Raw genomic sequence first — 20,109 nt, 5'->3', positions numbered from 1 at the left:
CTTACAATTCATTAAGTGAAACAAGAAGCTTTTCGAATTTTTACATTTTATCTGAAGTTAGATTGGATGGTGATTTAGAGAATTTTTACATTTTATCTGATGCTGAAGTTCGATTGGATGGTGATTTAGTTTTTTCTGAAATCGATGTTAAGATTCACGAAGCTTTCGAGGATTTTTATTCCCTGTTTTAAAAGATATCGCACTAAGTTGGAACGTCAACTTGCATCTATATACGAAATGTCAATCTGTGTGAAATTAGTTTATTATCCATAGTAGATTGTGTGAGAAAAGCCTACATTAAAGAGCTAAAGGCAGCTCCTATGTTTCTCTCTGTTTATTTTTGGTCAGCAATGAATTTTCGCTTACATTTTGTGAAAAATGCAGCTTTTTTTTTTTTTTTTTTTTTTTCTTTTCAATTTCTTAATTAAAAAATTAGACGATTTTTTTTAAACTTGCTGAACTGATAAGTAGTTAATATTCACGTGTATTATGCATAACCTGTGATTTCTTTAGTAAATCAATCATTAAATTCGTATGAGAAGGAAAATACATTCGAAAAGTGTATATCCACTAAAAGATATAGCCATATCTAAATTTAAAAAAATTAATTATTATTCAAATTTGTATCGTTAAAACATTTGCAGAATATTTTTTAAATTCGCAAAATCTATTTTTCATGAAATTTGCACCGTCTTTTTCTTTCCATTCTAAACTTTTTTTTTTTCGTGCAAATTCATATTATTTACTAAAATATGCTAGCGGTAATGAAAATTAATCATCTGCTCCAAATTTGTATATTTTTTTATTATAAATATAAAATTAGAAAGTGAGAAAATTTTATATTTTCCATCATAAGATTTCCCTTTCTCTTTTAACAGACCAGGAAATTCTTGCTCAGTTAGAAAAAGAGCGGCTTCTTGTGTTCACGCCATCTCGTCACGTTGGTGGGCGACGTTTAGTTTGCTATGACGACCGGTACATCTTGCGTCTAGCCGTTGACAGCGACGGAATCGTCGTCTCCAATGATAACTACCGGGATCTTGCGAACGAAAGTCCAGAGTTCAAAAAGATTATTGAAGACAGACTACTTATGTACTCCTTCGTCAATGACAGGTATGATCACATTCCTTTCTTTCACATTTTTTATAGAAGGCGTTCTCCGTCATATGAAGCTAGACTTTATAATTTTGACACGAATTAATAACATACCTCTTAATAGAATAATTGAAAGGGAAAACTAAAGTTTATATCATACACTGAAGAAATAATAACTTTTTTGCAACTTTTCTTTACTACTCTATGTAGTTTTACCAGGTACAGAAAAGTGAATTTAGTTGCTGAATTACTGTTTTCGACGATGATGACGAAACGAGAATACCGTATTTACGCGAATCTAATGCGCATCGTTTTTGGCCAAATGTAGTATTCAAAATTGGGGTGCGCATTAGATTCGATGGCGCATTAGATTCGAGTGCAAAGTTCGCCGATGACGTCAACCAAATTTCTCGACTACATTTACCGATACATTTATCGTTGACACATTATTGCATAGAGGATACAAACTGCAGAGTACGTAGTCACGAAATGGAGGGCAAACAGAGAAGAATGTCATATGACGCTACTTTCAAACATAAGTAATTCTTTATGCTGAAAAAAAAAATGGCAATAGAAAGGCAGGGAGAGAGAGAGTTCAACGTAGCTGAGAGCAATGTTCGCTTGTGGCGGCAACAGAAATTGGCACTGTTTGCAACTAAAGCTAGTAGAAAGAAATTCACTGGCCCTCGCAAAGGAAGACACCCTAAAATTGAAGAAAAAGTTTTGGAATTTGTACGCGAAAGGAGGAAGAATGGACAACCTGTGACTAGTGACACCATAAGAAATAAAGCAAAAGAGGAGGCTGAAGTTCTTGGAATACCGAAACAAGAGTTTAAGGCTAGCCGTGGATGGGTGGATCGGTTTATGAAGCGGATGGGTTTATCTCTAAGACGCCGTACAACAATATGCCAAAAGCTTCCTGCAGATTTTGAGGGAAAACTACTAACATTTCAGCGGTATGTCATCACACTTCGGAAGGAAAAGAATTTTTCAATGGGGCAAATTGGCAACGCTGACGAGACGGCAATTTGGTTTGATATGCCTCGTAACTACACCATTACGGAAGGGGACTAAGGAAGGTATCATCAAAACTTCGGGATGTGAAAAAAAACGCGTAACAGTGATGCTGGCAATAACAGCAGACGGGTGCAAACTTCCCCCTTTCTTAATCCTCAAACGGAAAACATGCCCTAAAACCCCTAAGAATGAAAAGCTGTTCCCAGATGATGTCCTGATTCGAAACCAAGAGAAGGGGTGGATGACGGAATCATTAATGCTTGATTGGCTCCGAAATGTATGGAAACGCCGTCCCGGTGGGCTCTCTAATCCACCATCAATGCTTTGTCTGAACGCATTTCGTGGTCATCTCACCGACGACGTAAAAAAGAAGATGCACAGCCTAGGCAGTGATCTTGTTATCATTCCTGGAGAGATGACGTCTGTGTTACAACCCCTGGACGTTAGTATAAATAAACTTTTTTAAGGGGTACGTTCAGGCGGAGTACGAAAAATGGTTTTGTGAGCCAAACTGTGTATTGACCCCGACAGGAAAAATTAAGCGTGCTGCACCGCACATTGTTGCACACTGGGTTTCTGCTGCCTGGAAAAGCATCGAAGTACCAATGATTGTGAAATCTTTCAAGAAATGCTGCATTTCAAATGCATTGAATGGCAGTGACGATGACGTGCTCTGGAACGCCGAGGATGAGGATGACGATGATGAGGAAAGAAGAAATGAATCTGCTTCTGACGAAGAGAGCTGCGAGGATTCCAGTGATGAAAACATTAGTGAATAAAGACGTTTACTATTAATCACTGATTGTAGAAACTGTTAGCTAGATAGAAATGTTACGATTTATTTCATGTTCATATTTTACGATAGATACCGTATATACGGTAGTGCTAATTAACAATGATTGTTTCACATGACAATAGCCCACTAATAGGTTAATTCTATGTTCTGCTGCTTTATGTATAAATCCATGGTTGTATAAAATATGGTATCTAAATTTAAATAAAATTATCATACCATTAATTGATAGTTCATATACAAATCCATTGTTGTATAAAATAAGATTCAATAAATTTAGATTCGCATAAATACGGTATTCTTGGTTGACTGATAAAATTACATCTGGGAGGTGTTTTTTTTTTTTTTTTTTTTTTTTTGTAATTGATAAAACCGGTAGAAAATTCTGAACACTTAGCTGTTCGAATTTGTTTGTATGTAATAGTTTTAATTCGTAAAAATGTGACATTCAGTCCTCAATCGTGAATAATTCATTTCAGTTTTTACGTAAAAACTTCACGTATAGAATTCAGAAATCCATGTTCAGAATTTCATTTATGTTGCACATGGTGGAGGAAAAAATTCTTTTGTATGGAAGGGGAAAATGTTTCCACTTCAAATGTTTTAATGCAGCTTTTTTCTTTCTGAATAAATTAAGCATTTTAGAAATGTGCCAGTCCAGAATCATAAATTAACTTTGATGGCTATTAAACTTCCTCAATTAATCAAAAAAGGGAGTTTTTTAGCCCAAGGGAGCATTAGCTCAGAAGGGCTATGAGTCTCGAAACGGCATTATTTAAACGAAACGAATTATTTACAAACGGCGTTATTTAAACATTATTTACAAACGGCATTATTTAAACGTGATATGCCGTGGCACATCACGTTTAAATTGTTGTCACCACATATTACATTAAATTGTTGTCACCACATACACATACAGAATTTAAATAATGAAGAATCTGCATGAATGTATGCATGTTTGTCGCATTGTGAAAAAACAACGGTACCTAGACCCATCAACTTTTGAATAACATAGCGTCCAACCCGAATATGAACACGAGGAACCCCGAATTTTGAATTTGTTTTATTGTCTATTTCTTATTTTGTAAAAATTTAACGAATTTTCTTATTAACAAACTCAAGGATTTCAAAGCGAACAATGGCAGCACTGTACAGAAAGAAACATTTTTATTTCCAGCCTGCGAGACTGCGTATCGAAAATTCTAAAGATATGCTGTTTTTAAATATTTTTTGCCGCATTGGCCCAAATGCTATCAAAACGTGTATGTGTATGTAAACGGAAAAAACGTCCCTTTGGTAGTAATATAAAATCTGAAAGCCTTCAGTTTATTTATTTATTTATTGAGCCGGTCAAAAGTGATCTAATAGTGCAAATTTCTCTTACCTTGGGAAATTCCTGCCAACATTTTTACGTGTGCAGTGCTCCCTTTTTATGAATGTTTTTAAACTTAGATTGAAATATTCTTGACTAGTAGAAGCAGACCAGCGAAGTACTTCCGTGTTAAAGCGACCATCAACTTTAGTCGCCGAGAATTGGCAAACTTAAATGTTCAGTCTGTAAAGTGCAAATTAATGTTGCTAAAGCAGTGGTCACTTTCACAAGGAAGTAGTGAAGTATAGAAAGTATACAATTTCGATTCAAAACCTGTGCAGCGCCTGTACTTGGCAAATTGAAAAAGTTAGAATTCCTTTCTCCAGAACGAAACAAGACGGCCGAAAATTTTTTAGTTGCAAATTTTTAGAATATTCTATATTTTTATTTTGTGAAATTCAGAGTTCTTGCAAATAGGCGTGTTAATTAAGAGTCACTAATAAGGTAGCCTTTGCAGAAGTTATTAAAAGTATGCAGACTTTATTACTTTTTATCCATTAATTTTCCTTAATAATCTGAAAATAAAATCAGATTTAAGAATTTCATTAAAGTTTAGAAATAGTCTCTTTTTAGAGATTTTCTTTAACCCATTTGCATTTTTCAAAGATATAAAAATAAGCTCTTAATCTTTATTTATTTATTTATTTAATTTTATAGGCATACCTTTAGAAAGTATGAGAAATTATTTCGTATACTGTATTTATTATTTCTAGTACTTTTGGATGATGAAAATAATATATATTACGTGTTAATAATCAGGATGCAAATCCATGCCTTAAAGTGGTTATATGGATTATCCCTTTGTCTTTCCGCTTATTCTGGGATGTATATAAAATGCCCTTCTTTAACACCCACCGCGCCGCTTACTGCTATTTTGAATTTAGTCACTGACATTATGAATTTCGCGTATATTCTCTTCATTGGTAAATACCAGCAAAACAAATATAGGCGTTTTTGATGCAAACGAATTAATTCGGGTCAATTGGATTGTATATTTTTAAATTTAATTTTATTTTCAATGTTTGCTTTTTCAGTCGCGTAATTTCCATTTAGTTGAGAAATGGTTTTGCACCTTAAATCAACAAACTTACAAACCACTTGGTCGAACTAACAGTACGAAATACCTTTAATGAACGCTGTTTATGTGTCAGTTCTTTTTTCAAGCGGATGTTCATCTTAAGAGCAAAAATTTCATTTTACATTTGTGCTTGAGGTATATACACTCTTTTGCAAAAAAATCGAAGCACCGTGAAGGAAGTGGTTGTTTTTGATTAAATTGAATATGTGCATAGCTCATACAAAGATAATAAAATGATTAAAAAATCAAGGTCATAGTACCTGTTCACAGCTGACAATCACCCATTGAGTATTCAAATTAGTAGTTGGTCAAACCGCCCCTGGCGGCAATGCATGCTTGAATTCGTCGAGGCAAGGTGTGGTAGAGGTTCTTAATGTCATCCTGCGACACGTTCTGCCAGGCATTCATCAGTTGTCTCTCCAGATCTGCGATATTTTGTGATGCCTGAATCTGGCGACCTGCCATGCCCCAGACATGCTTGATTGGTGAAAGGTCTGGTGACCTTGCTGCCCAAGAAAGAGTATCAACCGCACGCAGACAGCCCAGGGATATGGGAGCGGTATGTGGCCTGGCATTATCTTGTTGGAAAATGGCTCCAGGATAACGTGCCATGAAGGGTAATGCAACCGGCCACAGGATGGTATCAACATATCGTTGAGCTGTTAAAGATGTACGGAGGATGACTAAAGATGACCTGCTGTCATAAGAAATAGTGCCCCACACCATCACACCAGGGGTTATGTCTGTATGCCTTTGTAAAACAAAGGTTGATTGGGACCGCTGGCCCCATCCTCTCCGAACACGAACACGGTGGTCATCTGCTTCAAGAGTGAAGCGAGATTCATCGCTGAACACTATACGATGCCAGTGTGATGGCAGCCATGATGATCGGCTGCGACACCGCTCCAGACGACTCCCCCAATGTTGTAGGGTCAAACGTCTTAAAGGCCTCTGTGAGCGTAACCCCGCCTCAGACAAGCGCCGTGAGATGGTAGACGGTACCATGGGAGGTATAGACGTGGCTATAGTGGGTTCAATAGTCGGCAATGACACCATTGGGAAGGTTCAGGCTTGGCGAACAATCATGCTATCTTGCTTCGCATTTGTGCTCCTTAGCCTTAATTTCGTCGGCAATTTCCTTGTAGCAACCATTGCTGCCAATATCTTTGCACAAAAGTGTCTGTACGCTGCAGGTGGCGGCCTGTTGCTCGGTATGACCACCCAGCTTCACGCAACCCTACAATGCGAGCACGTTCGAAGTCCTTTAGTTGTCTGTAAGGTCTTCGATATCGTCGTAATGACATCTTTAGTTGCTTCTTTACGGAATTACAATGGCAGCAACAACAACAACAACCCAAAAAAAAAAATTCCGCCTCTATTACTGGTTTTGTACTTTTCAAATTGCACACTAGAAATGCGCGCTATGATTGCAATTCCTGTTCATTTGCCTTGAAACTTAGATCATTTGCATGGTCGATCAAGATGTTTTTGCATACCAAATTCAGTCACGATTGCAAAAGTCCTTCTTGGTGCTTCGATTTTTTGCAAAAGAGTGTAAATGTATTGGAGATTTTGTAAGGTGTACAAGCAAAGGGACAAAAGTTTTGAGGTATTTGAGCTACAGTTTCTCTTCATGATTTTTCTATATTATCACCTCCGACATCAACAGACTTATACATTATGCTGCAGTTTATTTACGGTCATATTACAGAATGATTTGTCTTGAATCTCACGCTATTAAACGATCGCCCCAATGACATCATCATTCATGTTGAAGAGTCATCCTCGAAGTCAGTTCTGAATAACAGGAAACAGATGAAAATCTGACAGCGCCACGTTCTGCAGAAAAGTGAAAGGTTGCATTGTCATGATGCAGGATAACTTCTTTCTCAATTTTCACTGGCCTTTTGTCGTCCATAGCATTCCTCAGTTTGTGTATCAGATTGGCAAGCGGTTTCTCGCTGATAGTGGGGCCTTTCTTCAGGCAGTTCACCCAAATTAACCCTTCTTTTTTGTTTGGGGTAAAGTTTGTGGGACCAGTCGAGCCGAGCCTTTGTTCATGGACAGTGATGTGTCGTACATGCTTAGTCGAGCTTTGCAAATGTTGAAACACTGTTTACACAAACACAGTCATTTAACGATTTTTTTATATTTTTTGTTTGTCACCACTGAGCAGGCTTCTGACCTAAGTGTACGTTTACCAAACAGAATAGTGCCTGCTCAGCGGGAGATCAAGTACAATCCATCAGTCGCCACCAGCAGGGTAGGGCTGTACATTTTTTCAAACAAAATCAGAGAGTACATATAGTAGCAGTATTTCAAAGCCAAAGACAGCTTGCATTCATATGCTTCATATAATTCAGAGTTATAAGTTGGTACTGCTGATTAAATCTTACAAATACTTAATATAATAAACACAAATAAAAATAAAAACAAAAAATAAATTAAGGGAAAAATAAAATAAAGAAAGAATATAAATAAAATGTGTGTATTTAATTATGGCAAAGCACACTAGGGCTATCTGCCTAAGGGGAAGGATACCTTCGTGGAGGACTTTTTAAGGGAAACTAGCTCGTATACACGTTACACATGGGGAAAACCACGAAAACACCCATGCAGCCAGCCCGTTCGCGGGATTCGAACCTCGGACCGAACTACCAGTGTTCAGCGACTTTACCGCTCGGCCGCTGGTGAGCTATAAATAAAATGAATAAACATATGTAAATATAAATAATATATAAATGAATGAATATATTAAAAAATAAGAATGGCTTATACAAATTACTTAGCTAGTTGATGAGTATGAATATCGCTATCGAATGAGTACTTAACTAGTTGATGATTATGAATATCTTTCTTTACAGAATTGCAGAGCTTTACAGAGCTTCTCATTTAACGATTGTCTATGATCATATCCAGTACAAAGGAGCCATTTTTCTTTGTTGTTGCTATGCCGCTTTAATCAGTATAGTGATTAGCGACGCTGGCAGCAGAACCGATGGGCCCGAGTTTGAATACCGGAGAAGGCATAAATGTTTTTAAGTGCATAGTGTTTCTTGGTATGGGACATTCCAAATACAGGCAAACCGGAAGTCCTGTCGAGTGAGGAAATGTAAGGGAGGGTGGGAAGTGGGGTGAAGACCGTGAGGTGTTCTGCATTAAAATTGGGACGGAGCTGCATAGTTAGTGGGGTGATACTGTATCTGTATGACCAATGGTGAAATATAGGTGTCCCGCCCTCTGTACCCGTGTAAAATCATTTTCGATGAAACAGAAAAAAGATATGCAATTTTTTCTGTTTCATGGAAAATGATTTTGCATCCACGTTGGAAGTCAGCAGCTCATCGTTTAACAGTTGCAAATTTCCTAATGTTTGCGGCCTGTCTTAGTTAATTTCTGTTGCAATGAAGTATATCCGATTGAGATACTGTGTCAGGCCCTTCTACTCTCATATTTAATTCATTTTCTACTTGATAACAAAACAGAAGAAAATATGCAAATTTCCCCCTCACGCCAGACGCGGTCGAAAGCTTTCGCCACGTCCAGCATGAGGTTGGTAATATTTTGTCTGTGGCGTAAGGCATCTCCACAAAATTCCACAAGCCTTAGCAGCTGCTTGGAAGTACATAATTTTACGCGAAATCCGAACTGTTCAGGCGGAAGTACATCTAAGAAGGGGGCTTGAGCCGATTTAGAATAACACGTTCATAAACTTTTCCTAGCCCGAAAGTAAGTTAATGGGCTTGTAGACTTGTGCCGGGTAGTATCCTTTCCTGGTTTTGGCAATAATATAATTTTAGCGTGCTTCAAGCAATCGGGGAAGTAGCTGATGCTGAATGAGGCAGGCTTGTGTACTTCGTGATCATGTAAGAAATAACTAGCGTTGAACGTGCACATTTATAGTGATCACATCTTGCGCTTTTGGGGAACGGCAAAGTTACCCTTAGTCATTCACTTTCTGCAGAATAAGCCTTTGATATGTGGGAGAAGTCTTCTTTCCTTAATAGTCTTAAACTGCGTCCAAAAATTTCTTCTTTTTCAGTGAAAGATGGGCATACATTCAGAAGTTAGAATCAGTTTTTAAAGCTTACATATAAAATAAATTTTCCAGTTTAAAGGAATCTTCTGATAAAATTTCGGCTCAGTACATAAAAGAAGTGCCGCTGGCGCAATTTTAGCTCAGGTTATAATATATTAATGCTATCTGAAACAAGCAGATATTTATCACTACCTGAAATGTATTATAGAATTTATGACCAGACACGATTGCCGAATTGAGCTCTCTCCCTAACCTTAAGGGATGTCACGATTTTAGGTGTCCGACAGGTTAAAGAATAAAGCAAGTTCTTTTTTTTTTTTTTTTTTCAGAAACATCCATGATCGGCTGTTACGATTGAGTTCATTTTCCCATTTTCTTCCCTGTCCCCACCGCGCTACCATCTATTGTCACGTTTTGGATTCGTGAGTTTCGGGTTCCTGAGAACCTGAAGAACTGTTTTGTTGGTTACTTGAAGACCTTTTGGGGTACCTAAGCTGCAGTTTCTTGTCGTCTTCGAGCGTGATTTTTTTTAAGTTGCCTCTCTTCTGGTGATTTTCTTTTGATACTAATTTAGGATAGAAAGTGTATTTTCGCTTAAGATAGAATCGGGATCTCCTTTTGAAATCTATGATTTCGATTGTGTTTTGATTACATACGTAGGGAATATTGTGTTGTTGAGTATCTAGTAATGGGGGAAAAAAAAAAAAAAAAAAAAAAAAAAAAAAAACGCTTTAAAAATAGAATTCTAAAATCATTTAACGATTAATATGGGAGAAAACTTGCCAATAAATCCAAATTTATTTCCCCATTTTATTTGCAGAAAAAAATTAAAAGATTTTCAGAATTTGGTTGTATTTTTAACTTTTTCCCAGATTGTTTCGTTTAATATAGTTTAACAAATAAAAAAATGTTTATGCAGCTAACTTTACTAATGATTGAATACAGTAACACAGGTACAGGTTGAAAAGTAGGCCAGCACCTCCGTAGTACCACAGGTAATTGAGGTATTGCTGAACCTAGCTAACTGTTAAACTTTCCATCCCAATTTTGAGGGAGAACACCCCGGGGGGTGGTCCGAGGTTCTCCCGCCCCTCTTTTTTTACCATCAACCACTTGAGAGGACTTTCTGAGATAAATGAGTTCTGGTATTAATAGTGTACACAAATCATATCGAGAAAAGACTGTCCTTGAGAGGTTCAACAACTGATGCTTCCAAAAGTTTAAATGTATGAACAAATGTCCTTTCTAAGGCGGAAGATGTAATAACCTAGTCTTTGGAGCTCCCATCCATCAGCATTACATAGAAAAAGGAAATTGTTGGAATACAAATGAAAAATAATAAAAAAATATTTTAAATATATTAAAATTAAAAAAAAAAAATATATTTTAGAAATATATGGAGATGAATAAGCGATGACAAATGTCCAGTCCGAGTCTTTGGCTATGTAAAAGAACATCTCTGATTTTGGCTCTAAGATGTCTGTTCTTTATTGCATATTTCTTAAATGGTATTTAGATTGTTAGATTTAATCAGATGTTTGCCATTTGTTAGATTACAGTCAAAAATGTAATAATCTGGGTCTCCCCTTTCGCCACATATGCAGAGATCTCATGGGGCAAATGCTTCTGTCATGGAAATAGCTGGGGAAAGGACCGTGCCGTGATATACTGATTCAGAACATGGTCATAGTGTAGTGCCTCTTTGTCAGTTCTTGGGAAAAAATCGTGGACTCTTCTGCCTTGTAATGCAGAATTCCATTCTTCTCGCCACTCTGAGTCGACAATTGCATTCAGTATAAATTTTATATGGGACTTGGGCCATGGAACATGAATTACCTCACTGTTGATGTTAGTCATTGCATCCTTTGCAAGTCTCATTGCCGTCGTTCCCGTTATGGGCACAATTGAGGAAAATCTGGATTTCTGAGTGGGCACTTATCGTATTTTGAACATCCTGAACAAGTTGGTTATTATTGTTTCTGTAAAATGTAAAGCTGTTACATAATACCCATAAATAATAAAATATTTAAGCGCCAGCATATCCCCCCAATGGCGGACACTTGCCTATAACGGATTAGCCATTCCTAAGTGGAGGCATCTAATAGGCGGCCACCATCACCTCCTATTAAGAGACAAGACAGTTTTACATCCATGCCTTCTCCGGTATCGCAGTCAGGCTTCCCTAACCACTATACCGTCTGAGTGGCAAATGTCAGTACATCATCATTTGTTATTTTTAACTGTTTAATGAATATAAAAATATATGTATACAGAAGTTTATTTATTTTCAGTTTACTTATTAGAAATGACAATGAATATAAAAATATATGTATACAGCAGTTTATTTTTCTTTTTACTTATTAGAATTGTCATATATTTTATTTGAAGTAAATTAGTGTAAATGCTGATATGAAAATGTTGTAATTAATGTTATGATTCAAGATAAACACTTAAAATGAACCCTAAATAAACTGATCAAGAAACAATTTTTCTTCATATTTTGTAGGTTAAATTAATTATGATGCTATAATATTTTTATTTTAAGTATCAATTTATAACTGCATAAATACTGATATTTTTGCACTTTTTATTGAAACATTAAGAATCACAAAATGTAATATTTAAGTATCTAGCTATTTAACAAAGCTCGTTTAAAATTCCTTTTTTAATTCAATCATTAACAAAAATTGTTGATTACATTATTTGAAAAAGACCCAGTAATATATATTTTAAAATTTCACAAAACTCTCTGCTGCACTTGAGTATTTCATTTCTTAATGGCTTAGTTAACTGATTAAGTTAAACTACACAAGGGCTATCTGCCTTGAGGATTAAGCCTTTCTAAGGAAAATAAGTTAAAAATTTGTACTTTGCGTATGAAGTGCAGAGTGGCTTTCTACTTAAAAAAAAAAAAAGAAAAATGGCAATATAACTAAGAAGTTAATAGCAAAATGTATATACAGGTACACAAATAACTCACAATATTTATTTTTTCTTATTTCTATTACCAAACTAGTTATGATATGAAAACTATTTTTGATGTAATTAGAAATTTTATTCCAGTCTCTTTTTATATTCATAGGTTTATGCCGCCTGATGACCCGCTTGGTAGGCATGGCCCTTCTTTAGATAATTTTCTACGCAAGTCTCATGCTATTCTCCGCCCAGTAGAACCCTTGCCCCCACCATGTCCGTATGGGAAAAAATGTACTTATGGGAACAAATGCAAGTATCACCATCCAGAACGAGGAAATCAACCACAAAAATCTGTAACTGAAAGGCTTGCTGAACAAGCAAAAATACCTTTACAAGAAGTTAAATCTAGAGGATTGAAAAGTAGAGAATCATCTCCAGGTAAATATTTCTTCCAACAGCAGTATATTGTAATTTTTTATTATAGATATTTTCTTTATTACACAAGGCCAATAAATTATGATAAATGATTATGATTTTTCTACAGGTGACAAATTAAAATCTTCATCAAATGTATTGATTTCTGGAGGTACAAAGTCAAAGAAACAGCCATTATCACGAACAAAATCTTTAGTGCCATCATCAACTCCTCTAGAAGGTTCATCAGAGAAAAATAATTTGGTAGAACGAACAAAAAGTGACAGTTCTTCAACTAAATGCGAGGAAAAAGAGAAATCTATGTTTCCAAAAATGGGCACACCATGTTATGCAGCACCCACTGGTTATGGAACTACATGGTCATCAGCAATGCCACAAATATCTTTAACATCTGAATCCCCACAATTAACAGCTACAAACATTAGTGGAAGTTGGGCTACTATACCCACAACACTTCCTCCTAACATTCCTGGATCTTGTGCTGAAATTTTTCTAGAACCTGATGGTGGTGGCCATCTTTTTGTAGCAAAAAGGTTGTCAGACCCTGATAATCATGGTAATAAAGGAATGAAAACTTACACCAAACAACAGTCTCAGTCACATAGTCATCAGGTACCAGAGGTTGCTAACCTGCATCGTAAGTTGCAGCGTCAGTTAACTCTTAATCCTGCTTATGACCCTCGATTAGTTCAAATGGGAAGATACATGGATCGTTCTCACCAAATGCTTTTACCACCACAAGAATCTTACAGTATCTTAAAATCTCAACAAGAGCAACCAGATTTAATGCCACGGTCTAGTAGTCAAGAGAATATACATCTACTGCAAAGTGGTTATAGTGCCATGAGCCATATTGCTCATCAACCTTTAAGTAGAATGGGAAGTGACAGTAGAGTTGCTAGTTCTGTCCACATGACATCACAAGTATGGGAAGGTGTAGGTACTGAACATCAAACAGTGACACGCATTGCTAGTGCACCAGATTCATACAACCAGTGGCCACCATCAACTAGAATGCAACATCTAAATAGTACTTCTGATACTAGATTAAACATTTATCCAGATGGACAAATGCAAAGCCATCATCTTCAACATGGAAATTTTCCTGAAATACAGCAACGGCATTGGTTGTCACAAAGTCATGGATTGGATCCTCCAAGACCAATGTCTTCTGCTGGAATACAAATGATAGGATCTTCTTGGCAGGAACAGTCTTCGTCTGGCATGGCAAGAGGTTCATCACAAGTACTCAGTCAACCTGTGAGACCGTCTAGTGTTCCACCACCGGGAATGCAAGCTGGTTTAATTTCTCAGCACCCAGGAAGAGCTGCTTCTCCTGATTTTTCAGACAGTGCACGTTATAGACTATATTTCCATCTAGCTTCTATATTTCCAAAAGAACAAGTGCAAGCTGTAATGGACTTGTATCCCCAGGAAACTAATCCACAAAAAATATGTGCTGCAATTTTAAGCATGTTTCCTAAAAGCTGAATAATATACTTTTAAACTAAAGCGATTTATTCCTTTAAAAGAGATTTTTTTGAGAATTTGTTTACTGAGAGTTTTTGTTTTATACTACTGTATCATATATGAAAATTTTATGATTAAGAAATATGGTATATGATACATGCTTCACCAGCCACATTCTATGCACAAGACAAAGTTCTTATATTGGAATTATATTTAGATACATAAAACATAAGCAATATCTGCAATATTTGGTATAATTGTGACTTAGCAGTTCTGTTAATAACAGAACTTTTTAACTCACACACACACACACACACACACAAAAAAAAAAAAAAAAAAAAAAAAAAAAAAAAAAAAAAAAAAAATTACATAATCATTTTATTTTTGTCCATCATATTATGTGTATAAATGTGAACAACTAAATGTTTTTCTATGGTAAATTAATTCCATTTGCAGTTAAAAAAGAAAAGCCGCTTTAAAAAAAAAATTCGACTCTACTGTAATGTCGGCTTTTCTTAGCACTGTTTATGAACTTTGTTGTTCCAGATGTACATAAAACTTTATATCAATAACTGTTGTCATGAAGCATGCATGTTGTTACAGTTCCTACTGGCAGTTTTTAAATAGCAGAATATGACCAGATAAGGATGTGTTTCTAGTCCAGTAGATTTTCAGAAATGAAGATAATGCCGCAGTTAGTTTCAATTTATACAGGAATACATTGTAAAAATGACAATGGTACTGTCCTAATTAGTAAAAACATCCAATAAAGAGAACACAAATCTGTATTTTTAAAAAGGTTTACTTTTATTTTACATTATTATGTTAGGAGAAAATGAAATGTATTATCCAATGAGTCCTTTAAAAGTATACAAATCTTAATAAAAATTGTACATTTACAGTATGAAAGTAGAGTTATACAAATAAAAATTTTAAATACACAAGCAGTAAAGTGATCACTAAATCATTGTTTGCCAGCAGTAATACACTGCTTGATTTTCTAAATGAAAATCATTCTAGTGTTTTTTTATTCTTTATTAGAAAGTTTATGACTGTTAACATATTTGCCAAAATGCCAAAAATAATTATATTAATAATTTTACATGTTTTATTCAAATAATGATTAAATAGTTACTTACTCTTACATATTTACTCAAACATATTTGAGTTTTATATGTAGTGATTATTTTGCTTGGATGTGTAGAGTTTAAAAAGTACACACAATGAGCAGGCTCAGTGTTGTGTATTTATGAACTGTTGTAAAATGTATATATGTGTACAGGACAAAAATGGATGTGACATAAATGTGGATATATTTAATTTTGTTTTTGTTGTCATGTCTTTTTGCACTGCTGTATCTTCAGCACTTTCGCTTCTGGCAGATTTGCACTGACCTGCAAACCAATGTAGCCAGGAGCTTATTTCTTATAAAAAATGTGTATCATTATATGAATGGTGTTTACCTTTTTATCTAGTATAAACAATACTGTGTATTGTCAATTTATGTAAAAGGCCAAATCAGGTCATATGTTCAGAAAGCAGCTTGCTGAAAATGAGTAAATATAAATTTGTGTGTTTTACATTTCTCTCATCTGAACAACATTATATTAATGAAAAAATATTTATGATAAATTATTGCTTTTCTCTTTTCTGATATATTAGATCACAAGGCTCATAAGTGGTTGTTTCATCTTCCTCAAATACATTACTGTCAACTGTAATGCTTCCTTCAGCTAATAATTCTTCACTGTCATTTTTGTTGCTGAAATAAAAACAATTTCTCCAATTAATTTTGAGTTTTAATTAATGTAATGACACTATAAAATAAATATGATTAAAAATGCACAATTAATATAGACTTATGCAAATCCAAAGAATTTACATTATTTTATAATTTTTCCAATTAATATTCACAGTTTTATGGATAGATGAGGATTTATGGGTAAATAATCATTATAGAATGTAGTGGTGGTACTAACATTTTTGCCCTGGTACATTTGAAATCAAAAACTTCATGATGAATTCATTGAAGAACTGAAATATTTTTATTGCCGGCTTGCCCGGAATTTTCATGCTTACCTCACAAGTATCAACAACCCTGTTATAAGTGTCTACGAATATGATGTGAATGACCCAAATAATTGTAAACAGCCTATGGCCATACTTAACCCTTTCATGGGCCATTTATTTCTCTTTTGAATTTCTCCCTTTTTTTTTATGTTTTATTATCAACTAAACAATAGGATTTAAGGAAATATATTTTATTTTGCCAAATTTTTTGTTTACATTTAAATTCTAGGGGTGGGAAGTATACTTCCCACGGGACCTTTTATGGTCATAGAGCAAACGCAATGTAAAGGCGATTATTTGCCATGAAAAGATGAGAAACATGTTGCAGTGCACAAGGGTACATCACATACTGCACACATATAGCGGGTCCTCTTTTCTTGGGCCTTTGTGCTACATTTCCTACATCGCCTATAGTTAGAAGCCATCTTTGGCATATGATTTCCCACATTGGCTAAGCGTATATCATCCGGAACTGCACACCGTTTTGCTTGGAAGCTAGCAGAACGGCCTTTCCTTTTTCAAGGAATATCCGTCTGTTAGTTGACGAGCTAATGCTATACGGAATGTTAGCTGGTCTAAACTTCTGTTTCTCTTGTTTACTTGCCACAGTATAAAACTATTTACGATGCCAAGATCAGTAAGAAAATAAAAAATACGACGCCACCATTCTACAGATCTTCTTCCTATTTGGTATCTTTCATTTCTTTGATCGAAGCAATCAACCCTTCCCACGATATCGTTATATACGGCAACAGCTTTACGGCAAGGTATTTCAGTTTTAGTACCATCCTTTTTTGTATGATTTACAGATGTAATAATTGCTGAATTGTGTGCAGTAGTCAACAATATAACAGCCTTTTTGTCCATCCACTTTATTGCAGCAACACCTTCCTTAGCTAGGAACACTGATTTCTCCCTTAGTAGTTTGTTATTAGCCTTCAGTATCGGTGAAAGATCCTTCCTTTGCAGCCTAATAGTCCCCGCAGAAAACAGACCACTTATAAGTAGACTTTTTGCAAGCCTAAAAGATGTCAAATAGTTATCATAGGCTATAAGATGACCTGTCTGTTTCACATCTTCCGTTAGTTTAGTTATTAGTGTTTTCCCTAAGCTCAATATTTTATCCTTATTATCAGAAGTTTCTTTTCCACAATAAATTTCAAATTTTTGAATATATCCAGTCTTAGAGTTTGCTAAACACCACACCTTGTAACTTCTTTTTATAGTCTTCATTGGCATATACTGCTTCAATGAAGTTCTCCCATTGAAAGCTATCATACGTTCATCTATTCATAATGTTGACGAAGGTTCATAGACTTTAGGTATGGAATCATTGAGCTGTGAGAGGATTGGTCTGACTTTATGGAATTTATCATGCCCAAGTTGCCCACATGGATTTGCGCTGTTATCGTTTACATGTAAAGTCTCAGTTATTTTTTGAACCTCTTTGCGATTATTATTCTTGCTACTGATTGAACATTGAGAATAGGGTCTGTGCTCCAGTATTTTTTCAGTTCAGGCAATTGATGTATACCCATGAGTATATGCATACCTACCCATGTTTTCAATTCTTCTGATGTGATTTCCTTCCAGTTCAGGATGTTTTTTGGTATGACCCAATCTCTTCCTTTTCTTAGGCTGCTTTGCATATGAGTTTCGTCAACAATATTCTGTAAAATTTCCTCGGTAAAAATTATGCCAAAATAATCCTTTTCTTTCGCAGTAGAATTGAATGATATTTTCAAATGTATTTTCAAAAATATTCTAATTTTTCCAACATACCTATTGCATGTGGCTTTCATACATGATGCAATAGCATTTTCACCCATTATTTATTGTTCAATATTATATAGTTACTGCAGAAATTACAAAATAAGAGAACGTTATTATAATAAAAACAGTGTTTACTTACATTTCTAGCAGAAAAGTATAGCAATGCAAATGTCAAATCAAAACAGGTGTCTCAGTGGAACAGATCTCACACAAAGTGTTCGAACTTTCAAAACAAATGTGCTAATTCTGTTTTCAATCGATTGAACACAGATGGCAGCACTATACTGAAGTGGGAATTAGAGTTCCCAACGCCATAATACCAAAGCCAATATATTATAGTGGGTTTTGCGCATCCCACAGGTATATTTCCCAGGATCATGTAGGTGGGAAGTAACCTTCCCATGGCCCACGAAAGGGTTAAAGTACTCATATTGTTTGACTTACTTTACCTGTACTGTACTTTATGACTTATGCTATGATTTAAGTGCACTACCTGACTCAGATTATCTGTATTGTACCTATACAGATAAAAGGTTAAAGCCAACTCTTTCCCCCTTTCTCAGCTCTCCCAGATGGCATTTTCAGGTCTTTATTGGAACTCGGCGCACACTTTATTTCTACTAGAATATCTTATTATCCCATTACTCAAAACTACTATCATAATTTTAAAAAAAAAATATTATATCTTATGTTAGTTACTCATGACAGCATTCAAAACAACTTACATGTTCAACAAGGGGTAGGGTTCTTGATGCAGGCACCCTGGTGTTATACCACTTCTAAGTGCGATTAATGATTTTCAGTTTTTGTTTAGGTACGCATTCGTCAAAAGGTTGAGAATATTTACCACATATGCTGTCTGATGGTAGGCGGCACTTCTAAACAAGATGCTAACGTTTTACTTTCCATCACTGTCGATTTTATCACTAGACACAGCAGGTGATGCATGACATCATCCTGACGAGTCACCTTCCAGTTGCTGATGCAAATCTTTTTAGATAATGGTAACACTGGCTCCACTATCCATGGTCATATTGCAAGGAATTCCATTTATATGTCCTATGATGAGGAGTCCAGTATTGCCATCACTCACTGCAAAAATCTGAAGCACTTTAAAATGGGACTTGTCAATATCTGCGAACCTCCACTCTGGGAAATTGACCATTAATTTGTTTCCTGCCTCCTTGCAGTGCAGCGGTCTTAGCCTCTGTATCATGGGGTGTTCTGCAGTTCCATCAATTTAGGTTTGGTTTGTTGCCACTTCTAATGCACCTCAAGGCATGACTTTAAATTGCCGAAATGAGCATTAACTTAGTCCACTATAACCCCTGGACTTCTCTAATTTGATGGTATCTACTAGTTGCTTGTTGGGTTGCCACAAATTTAATGACATACTCAAAAGTACTTCTTAGATCTTTTTGCAGATTTTTCCCATGTCAGGGTTCCTGATGCCATAAATGAAGTATTGCAGGGACAGAATTTTCCTTGTTTCTGTTGGGCAGTTCAAAAAGGCTAAATAGGATTCCAGATGCCATAAATGAAGTATTGCAGGAACAGAATTTTCCTTGTTTCTGTTGGCTAAATCAAAGTTCAAAAAGGCTAAATAAGACAGCCTCTCAACATCTGTGGTCAGCTTCTAGCTGTTTCCTTGGGCTTGTTGGCGAGATTTCAACTGAACACTGCTAGTCTTTTAAAACACTTCAATATTAGCTTGTGGATCCTATTCTTTTGTATACTTATAGCGAATAGAGTTTGGTACACAAGCCAGGAAATCTTTCCATCATATGAGAATAGCTGTAGAGGGTAGAGAAGATACACGTAGCAACTGAATGACGTCGCAATTGTTTCCAGTTATTTTCCTTTTACAGTTCTGGAAATTTTTACAAAAGTACTAAGGCAGCTGTTCTCCGCAATGACAGAACACAATCAGTAGTTATCAATTCGAACTACTCAGAATGTTAAACACAACACGATGGAAAGTGCAACGCAAAGAGCAAAGCTCGCATGGAGATGACTGGACTAAAAACTGAGAACTGATGCTCTATCCA

General features: G+C 35.7%; 2 protein-coding genes across 9 annotated transcripts in view; one reads left to right on the top strand and one right to left on the bottom strand.

The window, feature by feature from the left end:
- LOC118204554 (uncharacterized) overlaps window positions 1-16,008 on the top strand; it is a 325,427-nt gene extending 309,419 nt beyond the window's left edge. For all 4 annotated transcript variants that reach the window (XM_085818614.1, XM_085818611.1, XM_085818613.1 and 1 more), the window contains exons 5-7: window positions 879-1,113; window positions 12,480-12,751; window positions 12,858-16,008. In XM_085818614.1, the coding sequence (XP_085674740.1) occupies window positions 879-1,113; window positions 12,480-12,751; window positions 12,858-14,239 (1,889 nt within the window). In that variant the 3' untranslated portion in view covers window positions 14,240-16,008. The remainder of the gene's footprint in view (window positions 1-878; window positions 1,114-12,479; window positions 12,752-12,857) is intronic.
- Window positions 15,001-20,109, bottom strand: part of LOC118183211 (ribosomal biogenesis protein LAS1L) — a 163,453-nt gene continuing 158,344 nt past the window's right edge. For all 5 annotated transcript variants that reach the window (XM_085818617.1, XM_085818615.1, XM_085818616.1 and 2 more), the window contains one exon: window positions 15,001-15,980. In XM_085818617.1, coding sequence (XP_085674743.1) covers window positions 15,851-15,980 — 130 coding nt within the window. In that variant the 3' untranslated portion in view covers window positions 15,001-15,850. The remainder of the gene's footprint in view (window positions 15,981-20,109) is intronic.

This window comes from Stegodyphus dumicola, chromosome 6 (assembly GCF_044657685.1).
Source record: "Stegodyphus dumicola isolate Sdum_Otavi_A_Nest chromosome 6, ASM4465768v1".
NCBI lineage: Eukaryota > Metazoa > Arthropoda > Arachnida > Araneae > Eresidae > Stegodyphus > Stegodyphus dumicola.
This window is presented reverse-complemented; position numbering and strand designations above follow the sequence as displayed.